At 42.8% G+C, this 23,919-nt stretch overlaps 1 protein-coding gene across 1 annotated transcript in view; it reads left to right on the top strand.

Moving 5' to 3' along the window:
- MAL2 (mal, T cell differentiation protein 2) overlaps positions 1-23,445 on the top strand; it is a 38,210-nt gene extending 14,765 nt beyond the window's left edge. The window contains exons 2-4 of the mRNA XM_075582393.1: positions 2,990-3,160; positions 16,317-16,469; positions 22,148-23,445. Of these exons, the coding sequence (XP_075438508.1) occupies positions 2,990-3,160; positions 16,317-16,469; positions 22,148-22,219 (396 nt within the window). The 3' untranslated portion in view covers positions 22,220-23,445. The remainder of the gene's footprint in view (positions 1-2,989; positions 3,161-16,316; positions 16,470-22,147) is intronic.
- Positions 23,446-23,919: the final 474 nt, after the last annotated feature.

Raw genomic sequence — 23,919 nt, 5'->3', positions numbered from 1 at the left:
ACATGCATTATATAACAGACATTAATAACAGCAGAGAAGGTGGTACTTAAATGAATGCTTTCACGTTATTAGGCCTCCATCTCACCTGTCTTTTGGGTCTCACATTATCTTATTTATTGTGCTGCAGCATACAGTGTGTTGGCATCTTCAACATAAATGGTTATAACAATATTTTTTGCCACTGTATAGTAAGTGGCTAGTTTCACCATGTTAAAAATATTGCTATTATTAGAACCACAGAAAGCTCAGGAATGCTTTTGACTTATGCTGAGATTTGTAATTTGGCGTACCCAAAAATGGCAAATTATTTGTGCGCACTCAATACGTGGAGCACGTTGTTGATTCAAAATGCACTGCATGCACCTCTGATAGTGAAGGGGATAAAAATAACTTGTCCAAAAGTGGGGGGGGGGGGGGAGGTATTCCCTGAAGATCGATAAATTAAAAAATAGGCATTATCGGTATTGCATTTAATTTATCGACCTATTTACTAAAGCTGTACGGCTGGCATGAAAGCACCAAGCGTAGGGTCACAGGACCGCAAAGATATGTCAGCATTCATTTTAACATTTTTATATTTACTAGAAAGGGTTAAATAACGAGTGTTCTAAACACAGAATATGATACGTTCCATTGTTGTACAGTACATACTGAAAAGGGTGCAGGTCGAATTCAAATGCTGCGCTTCAATTTGGGTGCAGGGCGACGTAAACTGTCATTTTAGCCAAATCACTCTCCCTCTGCCTTCTCCACATGTATTCGGGAGTGACTTGTATTTCAAGGTGTCTTTCCTGGTAAAATCAGGGCTAAAGCATGTCACTAAAATGTGGTCTGGGTAACTTCTCTGATAGCTGCTCCTCAAAATGTAAACTGAGGCACTCATTGCAAAAATATCTTGATACAGGCATATTTGAAAGGCCTTTAAGCATCAAATGTATGATAAATAAGTGTCTCTCTAAGACATATTTGCAATGCCTCTAAGGGACGCATTCCATAAACTCAGCTGAAAACTCCTATTGACTTGATGGGACGCATTGCAATCGCCCGATAGAATAAGCCCCTAATTCTATATCCACCGAAGCAGCTCTTTGGGCTGTTTTTGTCTGAAAATCCTCATTGACTTCACACTTTGGTAGAAATAGAATTACCCACTAAGAATCGGCTGTGTCCTATACCTTAATAATGCATAGATGTTAATGTTAGTGACAAAGATGTTTGGGGAATTTGTGCAGAGGTAATACGATTAGTATTAAGGAGATATTCACTGCACCACAATGCAGCTATCTGCTGGCTTCTACATCCTTAAAGTTACTTACATGCGGTAACACAGATTACTGGAGGATAACGCTGCCAATAACTTGACGTTAAGTAAGTCTTAGCGTTATTCCCATCCGAACCCTGAAATAGGTCTTAAGTTGACAAAGAGATGAGAGGGAGAAACACTGGGAAATAATGCTATGTCAGGTAAATCACACCTAACTGGGGTGCTACACCCATCCAAGCCCAGTGAAAACTCTATTTCAGGGTGTGGATATGAGTAACGCCCAGTTTAGGTGTAGCCCCCTATGCCTAAGGGAAACTACGCGTGCTGCTATACATGTATAACACTATACACTTGAACATACAGTAGAGACTGCGACTATTCTAACACAAACCAGTGGCAATCACCCAAAAAGACCCAGGTACATGCTGGATACATGCCTTAAACTTGCCTTAAACTAGCCCCAGCATTTCTGCATTGATTAATGGCCCATCAGATTAACAGCGGGGGTCCCTGGCAGTCCCATTCAAACTGAATGGGACTGCCAGGGACCCCTGCTGTGTTAATCCTATGGGTGATTAGTCAATGCAGAAATGCCTTAAACTTGCCTTAAACTAGCCCAGCACATACCCAGAATGTAACCGGGCTAGTTTAAGGCAAGCTTTAGAATAGTCGTGGTCTCGTCTGTAATATAACTTCTTTACTGTACACACTATAACCATAAATCACACACACAATACAATAACATGAGTGATTATCCCCAAAGTCCTGAAGGTGACCTGGACACCGAAACCCGATGTCCACATGAGCAAACCAACCCAAAGGGTGAGGTAGCGCTACCCCTGTGAAATGTTGGTGCACGTGTATACCTTTCTGGGCACTCCTGTACCCAGGTGCAGCTATCAGATAAGGATCAGTAAGGTCCCACGCCGCGGGGCCTCTGATGCCAATCTCCTCACTCCTTAGGGTCCTGATCCTCCTCATGAGGTGAACTCCAGCAGGAGGGTGTCACCGGTATGTCTTTGACTCCTGTGACCTGGTCCCAGGCCGCAGGACACCGCGTGGCTGTCCGGTCACCGGTGCAACAGCACTATTGTGTACTAAGGGGAAGAGTCCCTATCTGGGGGCCTTCCCTGTAACACTCCGCTGGGGTGACTCAGAGCCTAGCTGGTGCCTAAGGGGGCAAGCCTAGGCCTAATCCAGGGGCACTGCTCCCTGGACACTACCTGCTCTCTTGCCGCCCCCCGTCAGACTGATTCGCTGGCTCTCAGCCTGCAGAGGATATCCTGTCTCTCCTGCTTACATTATCCCTATAGGCTGAGACTGCCCCATTTGATTTCCCTCCCCCCAGAGGATCCTGGGACTTGTAGTCCCGCTGTAGTGTATGCGGAGCCAAATCTAAAATTATTGCCGCACTACCTGACTGCGCATGCACTGCTCACTGTTCTGCGCATGCGCGATGCACAAGATGGGTGCCCCCGCACTCCCGATACTGCACGGAGCTCCGGCGGGCATTGCAACAGTTCCCCCTCACTGGAGGTAAGGAGGGGGACTCTGCTACATAGGTATGACCGAACTAACGTAAAGTGAAGTCCCTGTTAACCTGAATGAACTTTTGTGGCTATGCTAACACTTTATTTGCATATTTTGTAATAGATACCTTTATGTAGCAACAAATTGTCTGCGCTCTCCTTGCAAGCTTTAATTCTATCTAATTAATTCCCACAGATATTTGGAGGACTCGTGTGGATTCTGGTGGCAGCTTCAAATGTCCCTGTACCTGTAGTGCAAGGATGGGTGATGTTCGTTTCAGTGACAGCATTTTTCGGCTCTATCCTGTACCTGTGTGCCTTCCTCTGCGGCATCGTCAATATGATTCATACCAACTGGAACTTTGTGGTAAGGATCTATGTTTTGCCAATCCCCTTTTCCTGAGGTTAAATATGTAAGAATTTGTGGATATAGTTAAGGAAAAAGGTGTTGATTACAAATATTGCGCAGATTGCAAATACGTGGGAACAAGCTGTTGCCAGAATAACTGCACTCCAGACAGTGAGTGCAAATCTCCTTGCACATATTTGTAAATCTGACCAATGCTTCTTCCTAATTTATATTAGATATTTTATAGTCATTTGAATATTCTGTGAATCAGACGAAAAAAGAGATGATTATTCCCTGTGTGTTACCTGAAGATAATTGAAATATAATTTGATATTTGCTGAATTTAGATGCTCAAAAGATTCCCGATTATTTTGTTTCTCAGATATATGAGTAATGAATGTATCTGACATGCAGTTGCAAATTTCATACACATAGCAAAAGGTGGGCATGTTCAGATTTCTATAGGGTAAATTATATTGTATTGGTATCTGCTGAGGGATACAACATTCTTATGTTCTTTGCTCAATAAGAAGCAGTAGTGTTCTGCAGAGTTGGGTATCCATCCTCCACTGTAGTTCAGTGCCACTGGCTCATGAGTTACAGTACTCCTAACCATACTCCCTATATACTGTACACATGGTAACATGTCTAGATTTAATTTAAGATGAATATTAATCAGTCGACAGCAACACGTTAATTACCACTTTCTATTTTCTCTTTTGTGTATGATCCTTCTTGGTCCCAATCGCATGCCTTATTGTGAAGTTGTCTGTCAATTAACAGTTTGTAAGTAGGAGTTAATGATAAGCTCATATATATGACCTTCATCTTGGAGCTCACGTTAACCTTCACTATCATGATGACTACATGGATGGAATGTCTAGGCATTCTTTCCTCAGTTGCTTGAACACTACAGACAAATGCAGTATAGACTGCATATTTGCTAAAGGAGCATTCTTAGCATAGCTTTACAGGTTAAGTATGTGAAAATGAATGACGTGTATCATAAATACACATTTATAAAAATAAAAAAAAGGACACTGTTGCAAAAGCTAACCCTAGAAGAGTGAGACATAAAGGACATTTTGGAGTAAAGAGTGTGATTTTCATTTTGCATCTCATCATAAATGTATCAAATACTGTACATCGCTCAAATATATTTCTCCAATTTTGCCTATAGTGCATAAGCTTCTTGTTTGGAGAGTGTAAATGGGAGGAGATGGAAAAGAGTAATATGATGCTCATACTTTATTACAGGGTCATGCATTAAAATGTGTCGTTTTTTTTTCCACCTGTGCACCTGATATGTGACTTATTTGGATAACAATCTGTGCCAATGCAAACCTGTAGACACCCACTCATTTTCTGTAAGTCTCACTTATTTGAAGTCAGTCTCAGTGATTTGTAGCATCAGTGGTCTCATCGACTTTAGTTGAGTCTCACACATAAAAATGTGTAATTTACCATGACAGTGTCATATTTTGTCCCAGCACAACTATATCTCACTGTATTTGGTCCTTTTAGGTGGACACCGTTGTTAACGTTTCTTACAATCGATGCACCACAAACAGACTTTTGATTGCATTGATACACGGAAACGGTGAAGACTGTAGCCTCCATAGTGTTACAGTATTTGATTTTTTTGATGCATCTTATAAATGGCTGGGGTTGCCACCTGGCTCTTGAATAACTTTGGGCTGCCTGTCCATTGCATACTTTGAAAGTGCACAGTTGCTTTAAAAAACCCTTACAGCCTGTATCCTCGACCATATTAAAAGTGAACATTCAAGCAGTTTAGCTATGAACTATCAGAATGTGGCACAAATGGTCACTGCTATTTCATAACACCTTCCGTGCCAAGAGACAACGTACTGTCCATTCAAGTGAATTGGCTGACAGGTGTCTCCCAATATCATAAGGGTTCTTATAGAATGGCATTGCTTAGTAAATATGACCCTACAGTATATGTGGGAAAAGCATTTTACTGGAGCTGGTTCTACTTCCCGACTCAGATATAGACTCATTTTTCTTTGGTATCCTTTGAAATGCTTGTCCTGCTCCCTAAAACCCTGTTCTCATGTACTCCATACCATTCTCCAGTCCTTCAATACTGAGCATCAGAAATCATGTTTTCAGGTGTGGAATAAAAGATCTTCCATGGATATCCATAGACGCCTGATCAAAAAGTAAAATATCTTAAATAACTTAAATATCTTTTATACTGAACTTTTTATTTTGTTATTGAGGATTAAGTCAGTATCATATTAATGTTTCTTTAAGAGAGCGTTCAATGTATTCCTTTTGATTATGACTTCATTGTCGCAATAACAAACTGACATCTTATTACTCCACTCCTCATTTTAAGAGCGGTATAAATACAGGGAGCAACAGTGCAATTTTCATTGTAGTTTTTCAAGTTGCAAGCTTACGCATGTTCTGCACAAATGTGGAAATACTGAATAGGAGAAACGCCTTGTGAATGTCTTGATTGTATAACTTTCACAGCATGCAAGCACCGTGAGCTAGACAGAAGGACTGTATTAGTTCTACCCTATGGTTTGACATACCGTAATTGTTCGGACTGCAATGATTAACTGGAGCTACTGAAATATATAAGCAATCAACTGAATCAACCAAGTTCACATTTATATGGCCACCCTGCATAAAGTAAAGCTTTCTTACATAAACGATAATAATTAACAGCCATAAAAACAATCAATGCAGATTTTTTAAATAAATTGATAGAGCAATGAAAAAAAATACGGGTGAGAGAGTACTTTCTGAAGCAGGCGAGACCAACGCCAGTCCTCAGGGGCTACCAATAGGTCAGGTTCACAGGATATCTCTGCTTTAGCACCGGTGGCTCAATCATTGGCTCGGTAATAGACTGAGCCACTGATTGTGCCAGGTGTGCTGAAGCATGGATATGATAAAAACCTGGCCCAAGATTCATCAATGAAAAAATGTCATTTTTTGTTTTAATCTGGTGCAGTTTTGGGCTCCTGTTTTGCAGCCGGGAGACTTTGATTAATAGACCCCATATAGGAGTCATTACAAAACAACTGGAATTCAATAAGCTAATTGCAAAGGTTCACAAGCTGCAAAACATGGGCAATATTTAGCAATACTGGTGATAATATTAGCACTATATCTATCAAAGAAAAATGACTATTAACAATGGGATCTTTTCCTTCGATAAGTCTGGTGCTATTTTTTAATGTAAATTGCAGCTAGGAGGCTTGCTTGCATAACAACCTCCCCCCCCCCCCCCCGGGATGTTTAGCAAGAAATGTATAAGGTCCTCACTGCTCACTGCTCACTGGCTATGACTTTTTGCATCTTTTCCCAGCAGGAGGAGATTGCATTTGACTTCTTTTTAATGTCAAAAACAATCCCGGCTGAACAGATTTTTTTATTTTATGTATACGGGGAAACGGCATCTGTCTACCATATCCACCAATTATGGCCATCACATGATTGTACTGATGAGGTCATGTTGACTCTTTAATGCTACAAATTAGTTTTTTTTTTTAAATTTTTCTAGTATAGTACGGACAGTGCACGCAGCACTGTCCATAGATTATTATTTTTGCAGACGGGGTCCCTGCCCCATAGAGCTTACAATCAATTTTTTTGTGTGCCCGGGGCAGAGGGAGATGCTGTGATGCCCACAGACACAAGGAGCTGACACCGAGATTTTAACTAGGCTCCCCTGCTTGAAACTCAGTGCTATTGTTTTTCACAGTCGAGCCGCTCCAGCCCATGATAAATAAATAGCACTGTTTATGTGTCTCAAATGACTGCAGGGAAATGTATCACATGGACTTCCCTTTCATCATTAAGGTAACGTCTAAATATCATTAGCAAAAATTCACCTGGAAAAAAAAGAAAAGCTGCGTCCTCAAATGCTTTTTATGCAGCTTGTACTGAAAAGTAATTGCTGCTGGAATTTCCTGCCAGCTGCTAACACTAATTAGCCAGCTATCTCTACAGACCTGTGAGGCTTAATTATTTTTAGCAAGTTTCACTCCTCTGGTTGATTTTGTTAGATATTTCATATCAATGATGCATAGACGTCTCAAGTCTCTCTCACTAAATTCAAATGAAATTTTTTTTTGGGGGGGGGGGCAGTTCAAACTCCCCAATACTCACTGATTTTAAGGAGACTTGCTTAAATCCAGCTGGCTGCCAGCCTCTGGAGACCTTACTCCATGCTACTTCTTCTCTGTTATGAGATTGCCTTGAGTGTTCATTCTAGGTTGTGGTATCTGCTCCATGTAGACTATGGACATCCCTCATGGGTTTGAGCTGGGCTCTTCAAGTTTAGTCCTTGAAAGCTGCCAACAGACAGCGTTTTAAAGATGTTTCTAGCTACCAATCTGATCCAACTCTGAGTATTACTAAGATAACTTGTATGTGTGACCCCATAAATCTGTCCTGTTGGAGGCTCCTGTGGACAGTGTTGGGAGAGCCTTGTACTAGAGCCTTTTTCCAGACCTGAAGCTATACGTTCTAATCCCTGCCACCCTGTAGGTTTAAAATAAATTCCAAATTACAAGCACACCCAGTCACAATATAAACATATTTCATTATCATTAAATGAAAAGTATAAGTCAGAATGGGTGGAGAAACTGTTGGACTAATTTATGTGATCGTGTTTTAACTTTTGGTTTCCCATCATAGACATTACTATAACTAAACAGTAATTATGGCTCAGTGTCTAATAACATCTTGCAGTTTTCAATTGCAAAACACTGTACACATGCTAATTCAGAACCTGAATTTCCTTAATTCATGAAGTTTACAATTTTACCTCAAGAAAATAATAGGAATGAAGCTTCTGTAATGTACTTCAATGTTTTTTTTTATAATTCTCACAAATAAGTAATTAATTTTAAGGACTGTTGAGTTACATTAAATCAGTTTGTGGTTGAAGTAAGTAGCCTACACACAAACACACACACACACACACACACACACACACACACACACACACACACACACACACACACTAAACAGCTAGGGTTCTAGTTTAAATAAACGTTTCCTCATTTTTTCCCTCCTTATAATATCATGCAAATAGGTATGACTAGAATACAGCAGTATACAAATAAATGAAACAATCACTGTAGAAGGCAAAAAGGACTTAATGAACAGTACATCAAGAATATTTGGCAGGAACATGTTCATTAAAGGTGTCAGATACTTTGGTCCATATTCACTAAAGGGTTCTTTACTCCCATTCACTTAGTGAATATGGGCCTTTGTGGGCTGTGATACCTTTTAATAGAGCAACATAACCTTGTACATTTGTACAAGGTTTTCGAGTGTTTAACTTTTCGAGACTGCACCTGTGTCTTCCGCTGGATATGTGGAACATCTCTTCAGCTGGATATTGTGAGAGATCTCTTCAGCTGGATATTGTGAGAGATCTCTTCAGCTGGATATTGTGAGAGATCTCTTCAGCTGGCTATTGTGAGAGATCTCTTCAGCTGGATATTGTGAGAAATCTCTTCAGCTGGATATGTGGGAGATCTCTTCAGCTGGATATGTGGGAGATCTCTTCAGCTGGATATGTGGGAGATCTCTTTAGCTGGATATTGTGAGAAATCTCTTCAGCTGGATATGTGGGAAATCTCTTCAGCTGGATATTGTGAGAGATCTCTTCAGCTGGGTATTGTGAGAGATCTCTTCAGCTGGATATTGTAAGAGATCTCTTCAGCTTCTATTGGAATGATGGGATTTATTCTGCGCAGAAAGTAAAAAAAGATATATATTTTTCATATATTTTAAAATACACAACTGTCTATTGCATGCTGACCAATTCTCCTCATTTGAGTACAGAACTGTGCATTTTTTTTTTCAGTTTAAGAGGCTAAATGTCCCTATTGATGGCCTCCTTGGCACATATAGAATCAGCCCCTAAAGCTCTGATGTACACAGAATGTAACTTTAATTTTTCTTCTTTCTCACACGGAAGTAAAGAAGTTTCCTGGACTTCTCTCAGTCTAGGATAATGTCCAATAATTATTCCAATTTTTATTTTGAAGCATTCTTATTGTAACTGCTGAGTATCTGCAGACTTTATGTTAAACAATGCATGGTAACAAGCAAGGAGCTTGGATTAAACTACATTTGTAGGGTGTTGCCTCTGACCATTTTCCCTGTTGACGTACAGTACTGTATAGGAGCAGCATGTACAGTATGTGGGAGAGTTTTGTGCTCACAATGCTCAGCCCCACCCTTTTGCAATTTCTTTCACACATACAGAGAGAGGTGTGAGAATTATGGCAAACATGAATCAGGGAAATAATGCCCCCCCCCCCCCCCCCCCGACCAACAGGGCAGGTCCTTCCCAATAAATACCGCCCCACCAACTCCCCCCCCCCCCCTATCTACAATGAAATGCACCCACTGAACTTAATTTAAAAAAACAATAATATTTTGCATAACACTGTGTTATGCTGATGGGGTGGACAATCTCAGAAAGTTGTGCACCCTACATGACTTTAAAAACGTTTAGTTTCATAACAATTTAGCATTTATGTTTTTTACACGCATGTTCAGATATTTTCAAATATGAGAATAAATACCCCAGGCTTCAAATACTGTATACAAGGGGCTTCAGTTTGGCTCACTTAATTGCAGCAGATCAATACAAGAACACTTGTAAATACAAACTAAGGTTCCAGCACTCACTGACTAGAGAATAATACATTCAACACGGTAAATGCCAAAGTAAATAATTTAATGTAGGCACAAGATAATAAAGTTAAACCTGGAGTGATTTGGCATTAGTGGGTGGACAAAAACCCTACAGTGAGTGTGGTAGGGGACAGGGAACACTGGGATAGGGAGTGAACAATATACAAAGAGAGAGGAGGAAAAAAATAAAATGGGGGAGGGTAATCAGGGGGGCAACATTTCAGGGAATAACCCCTTCCTCAGGCCCGTTCCCTCGGGTCTAAAGGACCATAAGGTACTTCCTTGGTCCCTAGTCTCCCCAACCACCAAAGCAGCAACCAGCAATCACTAAACAGAGTTTAAGCTCAAAATGTCAGTCCTGTAAACAGCCAGAGGAGAATGCATGAAAGCTCAGTGTCCAAACCCACAGGTCAAAAGTCTCTTATCTCACGTCTCTTCCTCTAACTCCTGCTGCCTCCACGTGTAGCTGCTGTGTGTCAAGAACACAATTTGCGACTTTCAAACATAGCACAATACAGCAAAGTATTGCTAAATCCTTTTGGCCAGGGGTGGCCAACTCCAGTCCTCAAGAGCCATCAAGAGGTCAGTCATTGAGCCAACTGTGCTGAAGCAGGGATATACTTACAACCTGACCTTGAGGACTGGCGTTGGCCACTTCTGCTTTAGCTCCATATTCTGTACAAATAGTGCCAATTTGGCTCTATCACTCAGAAAGCCCCATTGAAGTCACAGAATAAGAGCATGGGGTGGACATAAATCTAAAAAAAACCTTAGGAATCACACATCGGATCCGCCCCTCCCCCCTGCTTTCCTTATTCATGCCCCGCCACCACCCCCCACTGTTTGCTCGCTCCCCCCCACCCCCAGTGTTTGATAGCTCCCCTCACCCCCATGCCGGACTAAGCAGAGCCGTGCTAGCTGACCTGTCCGGCAACAGTGAACCTATCTTTGGCTAGCAAAGCAGGATAAGTTCGGGATCTTTTAATGACCACTGTGCCTCTTTCCCTGAGAGAAATCTTACGTGACACCTGTCAGTACATCACTTGGTTTGCTTCAAGACTACAAGACTAATCATAGAAATGTCAAACCACAAAACAATAAGAGAATAGGGTTATATATTGTACATGTATATTATAAAAATGACAGATAATACCCGCAAAATTGTGGATATAATTGACCACGTGCATCTCACCGGATCCAAAGCAATGATTCTGAGCATCGACGCAGAAAAAGCATTCGACAGAATCAAGTGGTCTTTCTTAGACCAAACAATGCTGAGGTTTGGCTTCTGTGGCCCTTTCCTGGAGGGGGTTAGAGCCCTTTATCAAAACCCAACAGCGTATGTTAAACTCTCAGGCGGCTTCTCAGACCCAATAACCATCAGGAATGGGACCAGACAAGGTTGCCCGCTATCCCCATTACTATTCGCTTTAACTATAGAACCGCTGGCAGCCAAAATTAGAGAAGAAAAAAGTATTAAGGGGATCCAAATTGCTGAAAAAGAATACAATATTTTTCTATTCGCCGACAATGTGATTCTGACCCTCGCTGACCCCCATACCTCGCTCTCTAACCTTCAGAGGCTATTGACCCAATTTGGGTCAGTCTCTGACTATAAAGTAAACATGCATAAGTCAGAAGCCCTAAATATATCCCTCCCAGCCCAGACATGGAGACTTATACAATCTAACTATAAATACAAGTGGAGTTCCACCTACAGTATATCAAATATCTTGGGGTTAAAATCTCAAACTCCTATAACACCCTCTACCAGTACAATTACCCCCCATTATTTGATCAGATTAAAAAAGATTTGGAAGCTTGGAAAAAACACCAAATTTCCTGGTTTGGGAGAATAGTTTCTGTAAAAATGAACGTTCTCCCAAGGTTACTGTATAATTTCCAAACCCTCCCCATAGCGGTGCCGCAGGCGGCCCTGAAGAATATCCAATCACTACTGCTCCAATTCATATGGAACGGCAAGAGACCTAGGGTCCCAAGATCAGTGATGCTCTCTTCAAGAGCAAGAGGGGGGATGGGGGTCCCCGACATAGTCAGATACTAACTCGCGGCGCAACTGAAGCAGGCTGTAGTTTGGAATTACGACCCGGCCTCGGCCTGTTGGCTCGCAATAGAGTCACACTACGCACGCCCCTATTCCTTCCAAGTGACATTATGGTCATCAGGAGGAAAGAGTGGAGGACCACAGAGGTTCGACCTCGGAGCAATGAGATGCACGTGGGACGCTTGGATTAAAAGCAAAGGGAAGTATGGCCTACTAGCTTCCCCCTCTCGGCTCACCCCTATCTTTGGGAACCCTAATTTCCCTTCAGGTTGTTCTCAAAGATAATTTGACCAGTTCCAGGGTCTCAATATTAGGATGGTTGCCGATCTGCTGCAGAAGGGAGAGATCCTAACCTTTCAGACACTAAAGGACAAACTCCAGACCCAAGACCTGCACCTGTTTAAGTACCTGCAAATCAGGCACTTCCTACTATCACTTTCCCAAACTTCCAAATTCCCCACTCTAACTAGGTTTGAGTCCCTATGCATTACAAACACCTATCAGAAGGGCCTAATTTCTGAGATATATAGAGGGATGGAGCCGGCATCTAATCCACCGACCCACCGTTATATGCAAAAATGGTCAGAGGAACTCGGCCTTCCAATAGTCCTAGAAGACTGGGAGGATGTCTGGGAGCAGGCTGCTAAAACATCAATTTGCACAACAATAAAAGAAAACATCTACAAAATTATATTCCAGTGGTACCTGACCCCGGCTAGGCTGAGCCATGTCTGCCCCGGCACACCGGATCTGTGCTGGAGGGGATGTGGTCAAAAGGGGGACATGGCCCACATTTGGTGGTCATGTCCAGAGATTCAGAGGTACTGGACCATGATCCAGACGCTTATCTGCAAGACCACGGGGCTCTCCCTTCCCCTGGATCATCTGGCCTTGGTGCTGAGCAAACCCATTGATGACCTTCCCCCGCCATTATCAAGGCTGATTACGACCATGCTGACAGCGGCCAGATGTTCTATTGCGACAGCATGGAAACAGATTAAGGCCCCGTCGAGAAACACAGTAGTTAGAAGGATCAATGAGGTTATGTCCATGGAGAAGCTCACGGCCATGCTCCAAAAAAAAAAATGCCACAGTTTTGGAACACATGGGACCCTTGGTTAGAGAGATAAAGTAAAAAAATCTGAGCCCCTCGGACCTCTAGTATACCCAGACTGTCGGAGATGGGAACCCGGAAGCCTCTGGACGAACCCCCCACCCCCTTCCAACTACCCCTCCCCGCCTGGTTTTCTCCCTACCCCTCCTTCTCCCCCCCTCCTTCTCTTTTCTTCTATGGAAAACGGAAAAATGTTATTGGTCATCACCTGATTGCACTGTGGAGAAGTGTCGTGGGCTCATGACATTTATGTATGTACATCTGTATATGAACGTTTCCAATAAAAAAATTGTTACAAAAAAATAAATGGTGACAGATGATACCGTCCGTGTCTCAGTAGTCAAAAGGGTGGCTCATAAATTTTTTAAGGTAAATTTGTAGGTAACAGACAGTCAAGAAAGTTAATGTTCACACATTATTAGTTTTAGGCTGCGCTTGTAGTGCCGGCTACGGCTACAAATGACGTCTCCCGTCTCCATTGCCAAAGCTAAAGTTGTAATTGAGTTTGGGAGACGTCTCTTGCTACAAGGGGAGTGACAGAAGGCAGAGGGGTGGGGACAAAAGCAAGGGGGAAGGCTGAAATGGAGAGGAGTTGTAATTTCTGTTTGTAAGCTGAATTTACAGTACTTTTACTTTAAATTACGGGAAAATTTACTATTTTAAAGTTGTTCATATAGTGTGTTTCACTTAACAGACACACACACACACACACACACACACACACACACACACACACACACACACACACAATCCGCCAACAGAAATCATGGGTCCCAGGACAAATGAAAGGAGCAGCCCCCCCCCCCCAACCCATAGCGCACCTACCGCAGAAAAACACATTTTAGCGTACAACTTTTACTTAACCCCCCAATACATATAAAAATACACCCCCACCCCACCAATACATATAAAAATACACCCCCAACCCCCCAATACATATAAAAATACACCCCCAACCCCCCAATACATATGAAAATACACCCCCACCCCACCAATACATATAAAAATACACCCCCACCCCACCAATACATATAAAAATACAACCCCAATAATAAAACGCTGCACCTGGTGCCGGGTCGGCAGCGGCGGAAGTTAGCTGGGCTAAGCTTCCGCCTCGCCGGCATGAGAGGGAGGCATGGCGCACACAATAGCAGCCATTGTGGGACTGAGAGGTGCCTGCAGCGGGGCAGGGCTGGCAGCAACTGCTGTGACCTGCAGCCGGGCCCCTGCCACCGCCAGCCCCCCGCAGTCCCTCCAGCCGCCGGGCTACTGCCACCCACCGCCCCCCGCAGTCCTGACACCCCCCCCCCCTCCCGCTTGCCCGCCAGCCGCTGGGCCCCCCGCCACTGCCCCCCCCCCCCCATCGCCAGCCACCGGCACCCACCACCACCACACCGCCCTCCCCCCCTGCAGCTACCGGCCCGACCTGTGATAATCCCCAAGGCAAGCCTGATTTGTATATGTATTGGGTGTGTATTTTATATATGTATTGGGGGGGGAGTGGGGTATATTTGTAGATGTATTGGGGGGGAGTGGGGTATATTTGTAGATGTATTGGGGGAAGTGGGGTATATTTGTAGAGGTATTGGGGGGGAGAGGGGTATTTTTAGATGTATTGGGGGGGTGTTTTTGTATGTATTGGGGGGTTAAATAAAAGTTACGCGCTAAAAAAATATTTCTGCGGTAGGTGCGCTATGGGTTGGGGGGGGGTCTGCTCCTTTCATTTGTCCTGGGCCCCATGATTTCTGTTGGCGGCCCTGATCTCACACACACAATCACACACAATCCCACACACATAATCCCACACACACACACACAATCCCCCCCCCCACACACACACACAAAATCCTACACACAATCCCACACACATACACAATCCCACACAATCCCACACACATAATCCCGCACACACACAATCCCCCCCCACACACACACAATCCCACACAATCACACACACACACACAATCCCCCCCCACATACACTCACACACAATCACTCAATCACACACACAATCCCACACACACACACAATCCCACACACACACAATCCCACACTCACAATCTCACACACAATCCCACACACACACACAATCCCCCACACACATAATCCCCCCCACACACACACACACTCAATCCCCCCCCCCCCCACACACACACAATCCCCCCACACCTACACAATCCCCCCCACACACACACAATCACTCAATCACTCACATAATCCCCCACACACACAATCCCACCCACGCAATCTCACACACAATCCCCCCCCCCCCACACACACACACAATCACTCAATCACAGACACACACACAATCCCCCCCACACACACAATCACTCACACACACACACAATCACACACAAACACACACAAACACACAATCACACACACACTCCCACAATCACAATCCCACACACACAATCACACAATCCCACACACACAAACATTCACACAATCCCACACAATCAATCACACACACTTACAATCCCACACAAATACACACACACAATCACTCACAATCACACACAATCCCACAATCCCACATACACACACACAATCCCCCCTCACACACACACACACACACACACACAATCCCATACACTCCCCCTCTCACTGCACTCTCACACACACACATTTCCCCTCTCCCTGCATCAGATCAGAAGCTATCTGATTGGTTACAGCCTGTCACATGAGGAGACCGTCTCTGTAAAAATCAAATTCTACTGACTACAGAGATTCATGTCTCTTTGTCGCTCCGTCGCTGTCGCCCCTACTATAAGCGCATGCTACAGATTAAATGCATTTGTTTTGAAGCGACGTCACTATAAGCGCAGCCTAAGTTTGAATACATAGTGCTCTGAGTGTTGTGGTTGTTATTTCCTTATATCTTTGTTATATTTTAATTAACTATTTTGCAAAACATATTTTCAGAATCTCAGTATAACTACACAATGGAAAAATGAAAAAATATGGGAACATATATGTTAAGTATAGGGAAAAGTATGTGTATGTATGTTATAGTTAAAATGTTCACAATACTCTTGATACATATGTATTTTGATGTAACTTCAATGTTGATCATACACAGTGTGTAACAAAAACTTTCACAACAAAAACCATAAACACACATACAGGTTGGTCAGAAATAATAAAAAAAAAACACATATATAAAAATGCAAGTGTTAATTAACAACTTTTGCACATTGTAAACTTACAATTTAATACAAATAATTGTATTTTTTTTGTTCATGTTAACAGAACAATAACTGAAAAAAACCCTGTTTATTTTACAGGACCTTGCTTACCACTTCTGTGCTTTTGTGTTCTACTTTGGAGCATTTGTACTTGAAGCTGCAGTCACATCTTTAGCTAATCTCGAGAGAAACGATGCGGCATCCATCATACACCTCGATAATCGCAAGATTGGACTAAACGTAGCAGCAACGGTAAGCACATTTGTTATAGGATGAATCTGTTACTTAAAGTTACCTGTTGATTATTGACTGGACAGCATTCCTGGCAATGATATTGTATTTCTGGTCAATAGACTAAAGGAAAATGCACATTAAACTCGTGAGTCATTGATAAGTTATTTCCAAGATATTTCTCAGTCTAAATGTAGCCTCTATGTTGCACGTGATGTGTAGGGCTGTGACAGATGTAGGAAGCTGTTTACTGTATGTTAATACATTATAAATAAATAATCATTGTAACAGGGACTTACAGAGAGATAGTTAATTTCAGCCACTCAATTAACTAGTCTCCACCTAGACTAATGAGAGCTCTGTAAAAAGAGAAAATACAAGGCTGAAAGAAGAACATTCTGATTTGACTGACCACGTCAATGAAAAGAAGGAAAAGCTGCACAGGCTACAAAAAATAAAGAATCTATTGGAAGATGAAAAGTTTGAAGCATTGGAGCAATGCACACAAGCAGAGCACCAACTGCAAGGTCTGCGTATGCACCTCCAGAATGCCGAGGAGAAGCAGCGAACTCTGCAAGAAGAAAATCTGCAGACTGCTAAAGAAGTACACATGCTGCAGGAACGTCTAGAAACCAAGTATGTCCTTGCAGAACAGCATAAGGAACTGAAGGCTCCCCTGACCATCACCAAGGCATCGCTGGAGGCCAAGCTTAGAGGCCAGGTGACTCTGTATGAGAGGGAGCACAAGAAGGTCCCGAAACTAGAGCAAGAGATGGAGAATCAGAGCGGCTGCTCCATCCCCAAAAGTCAGTATGCCCAGGAGAAAGAGGCATGGAAATTGCAAGCAGCGACGACCCTGGTGATGAAATCTGCAGAGCTCCAAAATATGAAGGATACGTGGAAGAAAGCTCAGAGAAAGCACAGTAAAGGGATGAGGACCCTGAGAGGAGAATTCGAGGATTCTCTCAAGAAACAGGGATCTCTCGCTGATGAGTTGAACTTGCAGCAATACCTAGAAGTGGAAGAGCTAAAGCTGGCAGCTAGCTAGCCGACAGGTGTCGGTTCGTCAAGCTATGAGGCCAAGATGGCTGATGACCGCAAATTGATTGACAATGAAAGGGTCCGGCTGCCGCTGGACAACGTTCGGGAGGAGCACCGGCAGCTGCAGATCAGAAATAGAGAAAAGGAAACAGATTTAAGCCTTGATCTGAGTCAATTGAGAGATATGGTATCGCAACTCAATTCCAAAGAAGCAGAACTGGCAACTGCATTGAGTGGAAAAAGAAGTGCAGAAGGACAGCTTCAAGATCTGAAAACTCAAATAGTTATTCTTGAATGCTCTTTAAGTGATACCATGAAATGGCACGAGTCTAGGATGGTAGAAATAGATTCCAAACATCATTCAGAATTCAAAAGTAAGCTGACAGAGGCTTTGCAAGACCTGAGCAAGGGTTACAAGGAATGGACATTTAGTGCTTAATTGAAGTCCATGGAAAAGATGGCGAGAGGAAGCTGTTTGCGTGAACGCTCTGCAACTGTCGCCATACAGTCTGCCAACAAAGAGGATCGCCCGACACAGGGGAAATCTCATGACCATGCGGTCAGTAGAAAGATTGTACTTGGAAAAAGTCCTCCTTGGGCGACAGAGGAGTGCTGATCTCAAGCACCTTCTGGAGGAGACACTAATAACCTGGAGAAAGTGCTCCAATCCCAGCAGGACTAAGGGTTCTCTTCCTCCATCCACTCTCATTCGGGCCGCAGAGATATCTCGCGTGAGAGTGGAAGGATGGGCTTTAGCCATGGCAAGCTAAGTTTTCCACAAACAAGGGGGGTAAGTAACAGGGACTTACCCCTGTTTAAATAAATCAGCCTCAGAGCTCTGAGAATCTAGCAGAGAGATAGTTAATTGCAGCCACTCAATTAACTTAGTTCTTATTTTACTCTGTTTGCGCTGGCTTAAGAAGTGCCATTAGAAAAATGTACGAGGTACACATTGAGATGTACCATGGTATGCCCCTCTCTCTCCACCAATCTTCCCACCTAAAGCAATAATCTTCTAGGTTAGGGGTGCTCAACTTGTGCCTCAAGACCCCCCAAAAGGTCAGGTTTTAAGGATATCCCAGTTTCAGCACAAGTTGCTCAATCAGTGGCTCAGTCAAAGACTAGGCCACTGATTGAGCCACCTGTGCTGAAGCTGGGATAACCTTAAATCCTGACCTGTTGAGGGGTCTTAAGGACTGGAGCGATGCCCTCTGTTCTAGGTGATATAAAACTATCAGCATTAAAGATTTGTGTAAAGTGTCAGTTTGGTTACACTTAGATTGATTGTTTCTTAAATTCCACGCAGATGATACGTACAGTAAGTTGTTGATGCGCTGCATGTCGAAAAAATCTCCTGCTTTATAAACAGCCTCTCAGGTCTCTTAAATTCAACAGACGGTGTGTCTTCTTTCAGCCACGCGGTCAATACTCTGCAATTGTGCACCATAGTGCATGATGCGAATGTTTGTTTTGAACTCCTTAGAAAATGACATCACCCACGTACATTCTCTCACTATATTTGACACTCTTTATAGTAGGTGTGAATGTGTTTACACATACAAGATCCTGCACTGTTGTAGAGTTACTTATACCATATAATGAAATGTGGGTGAGGTGCCATTTAGATAAGATTATATTGAATGGTATGATCATGACAAGGTCCATATAGGCTGAGTTATATGAAACAGTGATGCTTATCTTTTGATAAGGCTGTGACTGTTGCCGTGCCTCAATGTTACCCTTCACAGTCACTCTGCATAAATCTCCCAATGCCTTTGCAGACTTTAAGCCACATGTTTAAAAGTTTCCCTGCTCAAAATTGCCTTTAGAAGCAACTTGATATTTTTTTCTTTCTGACTAATTAACTGTTTTTCTGTACCTGATTGTGGCAGAGAATCTTTGTCAGAAGCCTGACTAAATCTCTCACAATGGTAATGTAACCAGTGCTCCCCCACCCGACAGGAGATCTCACTGTTACACGGTGTTGTGGTGCTCACCTGCAGGTATACAGAAGGCCCTGAGCTTCTGCCGATGTTAGTTGGGGAATCAACAGGCCAGGATTTTGATGATCCTCAGCTATCTCTCCCTTATCGTACAGCGCCTCCATTTCCACAGGGCCTATCATGGGATAGGTGCAGTCCCATGTAGAAAAGAACTCTCCCCCTCGCCCTGAAGAACTGCAGCCTCAGGCAGGAGTATATAAAAACAGTAACTTGATCTTTATTTGTAGCACAGAATCCATTACAGCATTACTACCACACCAGATCTTTCTCTTCTCATCCCTGGACTCGACCCCCAGGGCTTGGGGCCCTAAAGGTCTATCCCTGTCTCCCACACTCCCTGGTGGAGCATGGGGTAGCTGCTCCCACTGCTCTGAAGGAGGGGATAGAAATCACAACCCACTCCCAGGAGGGGAGAGGGTAGAACACAACAGTCCCACTCCCTTAGGATGGAGAGGGAAGAACCCCTGTCCCACTCCCTTAGGAGGGGAGGGACTAACTGACTACATTTGGCTGCAGCTCCATTTTGTTACCAGGGGAGGGGCCTCGGGTCTCAGCCCCGTATGGGCGGTACCTAGGCCTTAGGCCACCCCCTCCCCCCACATGTCACTCAAGGGAGCTACTTACTGCAGCAGGGTGTAGATTTAACCCCAACACTGCCTGTGCTGGTACCAGGACTTACCTGTTAGGCAGAGGATTAGTAGCCATGGGGATACCTGGCTACAGTAGGAAGGCTCTTGAAATGTTGTATAGTCTCCTGACCAACCTGATCTCTTCTGGATGTCATTAATTCCTGATCTTTATTACAATCTTGCTGCTGCCTCCTTGCAAAATGTCTCCCATTCTCCCCTCCCTTCCCATGCATATCAGAGATTCAGTGACTTTTTCTACAATCGGTCACTCTTTTTCCATAGAGGCTCCTTTTCTGTCTGAGTCTAGTTGCAATAGAAACAAGGAAACAGGAAGGAGCCTTAAGGGAAAATTGAGTGACAGGCTGCATACTGTAGAGGAGCTCTTTTATCACTTCAGGTATGAGGAAGTGGGGAGGGATTGACAATTGAAATGTAAGGAGTCAAGAGCAAGATCATATGACAGCTCTCCCGAAGTGTAAGTAGGTGCTTTGTCCTCCTTTATTCTTCCTCCAAATACTGTCCGTCCGCACCTTTTTTTTGGTGCAGGAACCATGAAGGAAGGACAAAGTTTGAAGGGAGCATAACAATGAGCAATGAATATATGTTTTGTTGTTACATCTGCTTTAAGAGGTAAGAATTGATTTAATAGTTTAGATGAGCAACACATACACTTTAAAGGAATTATGCAAATTGGTAGTAATTTCTAATTGGCCTTCTCCAATGGACTGCAGCGAGCACCCACAAGGACAGCCACTACCTAGACCTGGTTTTCACACAAAAAAACTTTTCTCTCTGATTTCTCCATTTCCCTCTTTCCTCGCTATGACCATCATCTCATTTTTATTTTTTCTCTCACTTCTCCCCTTCTGCACCTCCATCTACCCCTCGTTTCTGCAGAGATCTGCGCTCTATTGATCTACCAGCTTTTAATTCCACTTTGCGGTCCTCATACTCTTGCAAACTTCCTTCACTACAAATGTATACTATCCTGTTTCAACTCTGCTCTCTCCCAGGCTAAACAAACCTTCTTTTCTTCACTAATCAACACGCACAAGTCTAATCCACGCTGACTCTTCTCTGTCTTTGACTCTGTACTCAGATCACCCTCTGCTACCTGTTTTTCTTCCTCCATTTCCCCTGAGGACTTTGCTGACTATTTCAAGAAAAAGATGGAATCCATACGTCAAGACATTCCCTCTGTATCCTCCTCCCATCCTGCTCCTCTTCCTAACTCTCCTCCTGCCTTCCTCGACTCTGGTGCCAAACATATCACATAAACCCAATATTAACCTATATTTTCTGGAGCCTAAATGCTCATACAACTGGCTGCTCACCAGCATAAACACGGCACATGTAGGCAAAAAAATAAGCACCTAATTTATCAAAGAAACAAATCCCATGGAAGCTTTTATTTAATAAAACCTATTTGTTATCAGATAATGGGGCGCTTTACTCTACTATTAGTAACCACCTACTGTAGGAGAAAAAATCTAGCACAATTTTACTTTTGTTGACCAAACATATCCACTAAAGCCGTTGTAGTTAACATGATATACTTCACGGGCCTCATGTACAGCCGTTGAGCCCTCAAAAGGGCCTCACATCACCTTCGGTACTCACATACAGTTTGGTGCAGGCAGAAGGGAAGTTGCAGCTGACGGTAAGAGCTTCTTCTCACTATGGTCAGCTGCTTAATGCCGGCGCACTGGTGGATACTGTCCCACCCCTCTTCTTACACTGGGAACTAAGGCTTAGTACAGGAGAGGTGTGAAGCAGTATAGACCTGATCAGTGCACTGTCATTAAGTAGCTATCGGGGAGAAGCTGCGATCCACGCTAGCAACATCGCCACTTCTTCCACACTTAGTAGAGAGGGAATGCAGACTCCTGGGGTGACTAGAGGTTGGAGGGCTGCAGGTAAAGCCCACCAGTGCACTAAAGACTTTGCAACTATTGTTCACAAATGACTGTGTGCAAACATCAGCAAAACCTTAAACTACTTTTACCTTGATCTTTTGTTTCTACAGATATTTGCCTTTACTGTGACGATTTGCTATGGTTGCAGCATGGTTCTTGGATTTCGGAGATGGAAAGCATAACATGAAGCAGGAAATACCCACTGAAACGTATCAGTTAATGGATGATAGGATTAAAAAAAGACCTGGCAAATTCTATAGTCTCATACAAAAACAATGGGCGTGCAGAATATTGAACCACTAAGAGAACCAGCATTCATCATGCGGAGACGAGAAGAAAAGTTACAGCCTGTTTCTATCAGTTTATGTGTAGGCATTTGCAATTTGTATATTTGCAATTATACATAAACTTCTGTATATGCGTGCACACAAACTACTACATAGAAGATGGCATGAAAAGTCTAGTTTTATGTATATCTATTTAAAACTAAGCAATAGAGGCATTGTACTGCAAAACATTTTAGGGTGAAAGATTTAAAATTTGTTTAAATTCTTGAGTATTTTTGGGGAAAAGCAACATATAGTGGCTCAGCAATGAAAGTGTTATACACTTTGATCATCAGACGTGTTTTAGTTGCACTTTTGTTTACTAAAATGTTATTTTTGAATCCCAAGCATATTTTATACGAGAAATGGTTAGTGCATTTTACATTGAAACCGATATTTACATTTGCTTTCTTTTTACATTTACATCTATCTATTTCTTGCAGTCTTTGACTTTTGTGAATGCCATATGTTTATTACTCCATGCACAATAATGATATTTTAAACTGTGTAAATATTCATATATTGTTGTGATATGGTGTATTGTGTCTTTATGCAAACCTATTGTAAGAAGCGGCGTAAAGCACAGTTAAGGATGTATAAACTTATTGGAGCATCACATCACAACGTCAAAAAAGTGTTCAAATGTTATTAAAATAAATAATTGCTGTATAATATTAGGAGCTGTACACAGTTCTAAACTTTTTTAGGAGCAAGATTTCATGAGCAACAAGAGTAACCCACTCACTGCCTGCCATACGTGTTAAGAGTGAACTAATTTTCCTTTATAATCATGCCACTCTTGTTGATATTAATTCAGTGGCTATCATCGAGGTACCATGGGGAAGTGTGATTACAAATTTTATATCGGACCTTTATCTTTTTTGCTGTTCTGCATCATCAAACCTTTCTTTTTAGTTCATATCATTAATCACAACACATCAGTGGGTGGCTCTGTGTGCTAGAGCAAAGGAGAACATGAGTTAGATACGCTTTATCCCTGGAAGTTCATAGCTGATGAATGGTCTCTAGTTGACAACCAGCGTGTGTTCCTCGTTTATTCAATAAAATGGTTATTGGTGCTATGTCAGTTTAATGAATTATACAGTTGTATACTGTACACAACACATTATGGTGCCTCTTCACAGTCCCACAGCTTTCCTGTAATCAGTGGCTATTACATCACTTATTTTGTGTCTTACGTCCTGTAATGAAGTTCATACAGTTGTGCCACATTCGCAATAACATATAGCATCTACAATGATTAAATCCACAAAACCCTCACACCAGGGTAGACTGCACCAAAGAGGCGGACCATCTCAATCCTCTTCACTTCCAGTCTGGCGACCGGAACCTGGAAGCAGTCACGTGATCGCTCCGAAGAGCAGTCGCGTGGTCCATCCGTGTCAGAGGGTTTGTGGCCATGCAGGTGGCATAACCTTCTGGCACGGAATGGGTTGAAGAAGCAATCTCTCCTAAGACCAAAATGAACTAATGGTAGAAATGCGTTTAATGAGTTACCTGATTGATGCAATAGAAAAGTGGAAAATAAGAAGGTG

This window comes from Ascaphus truei, chromosome 2 (assembly GCF_040206685.1).
Source record: "Ascaphus truei isolate aAscTru1 chromosome 2, aAscTru1.hap1, whole genome shotgun sequence".
Taxonomy (NCBI): Eukaryota; Metazoa; Chordata; class Amphibia; order Anura; family Ascaphidae; genus Ascaphus; species Ascaphus truei.
Note: the sequence above shows the minus strand (reverse complement) of the source record. Positions and strands in the feature narration are given on the sequence as shown.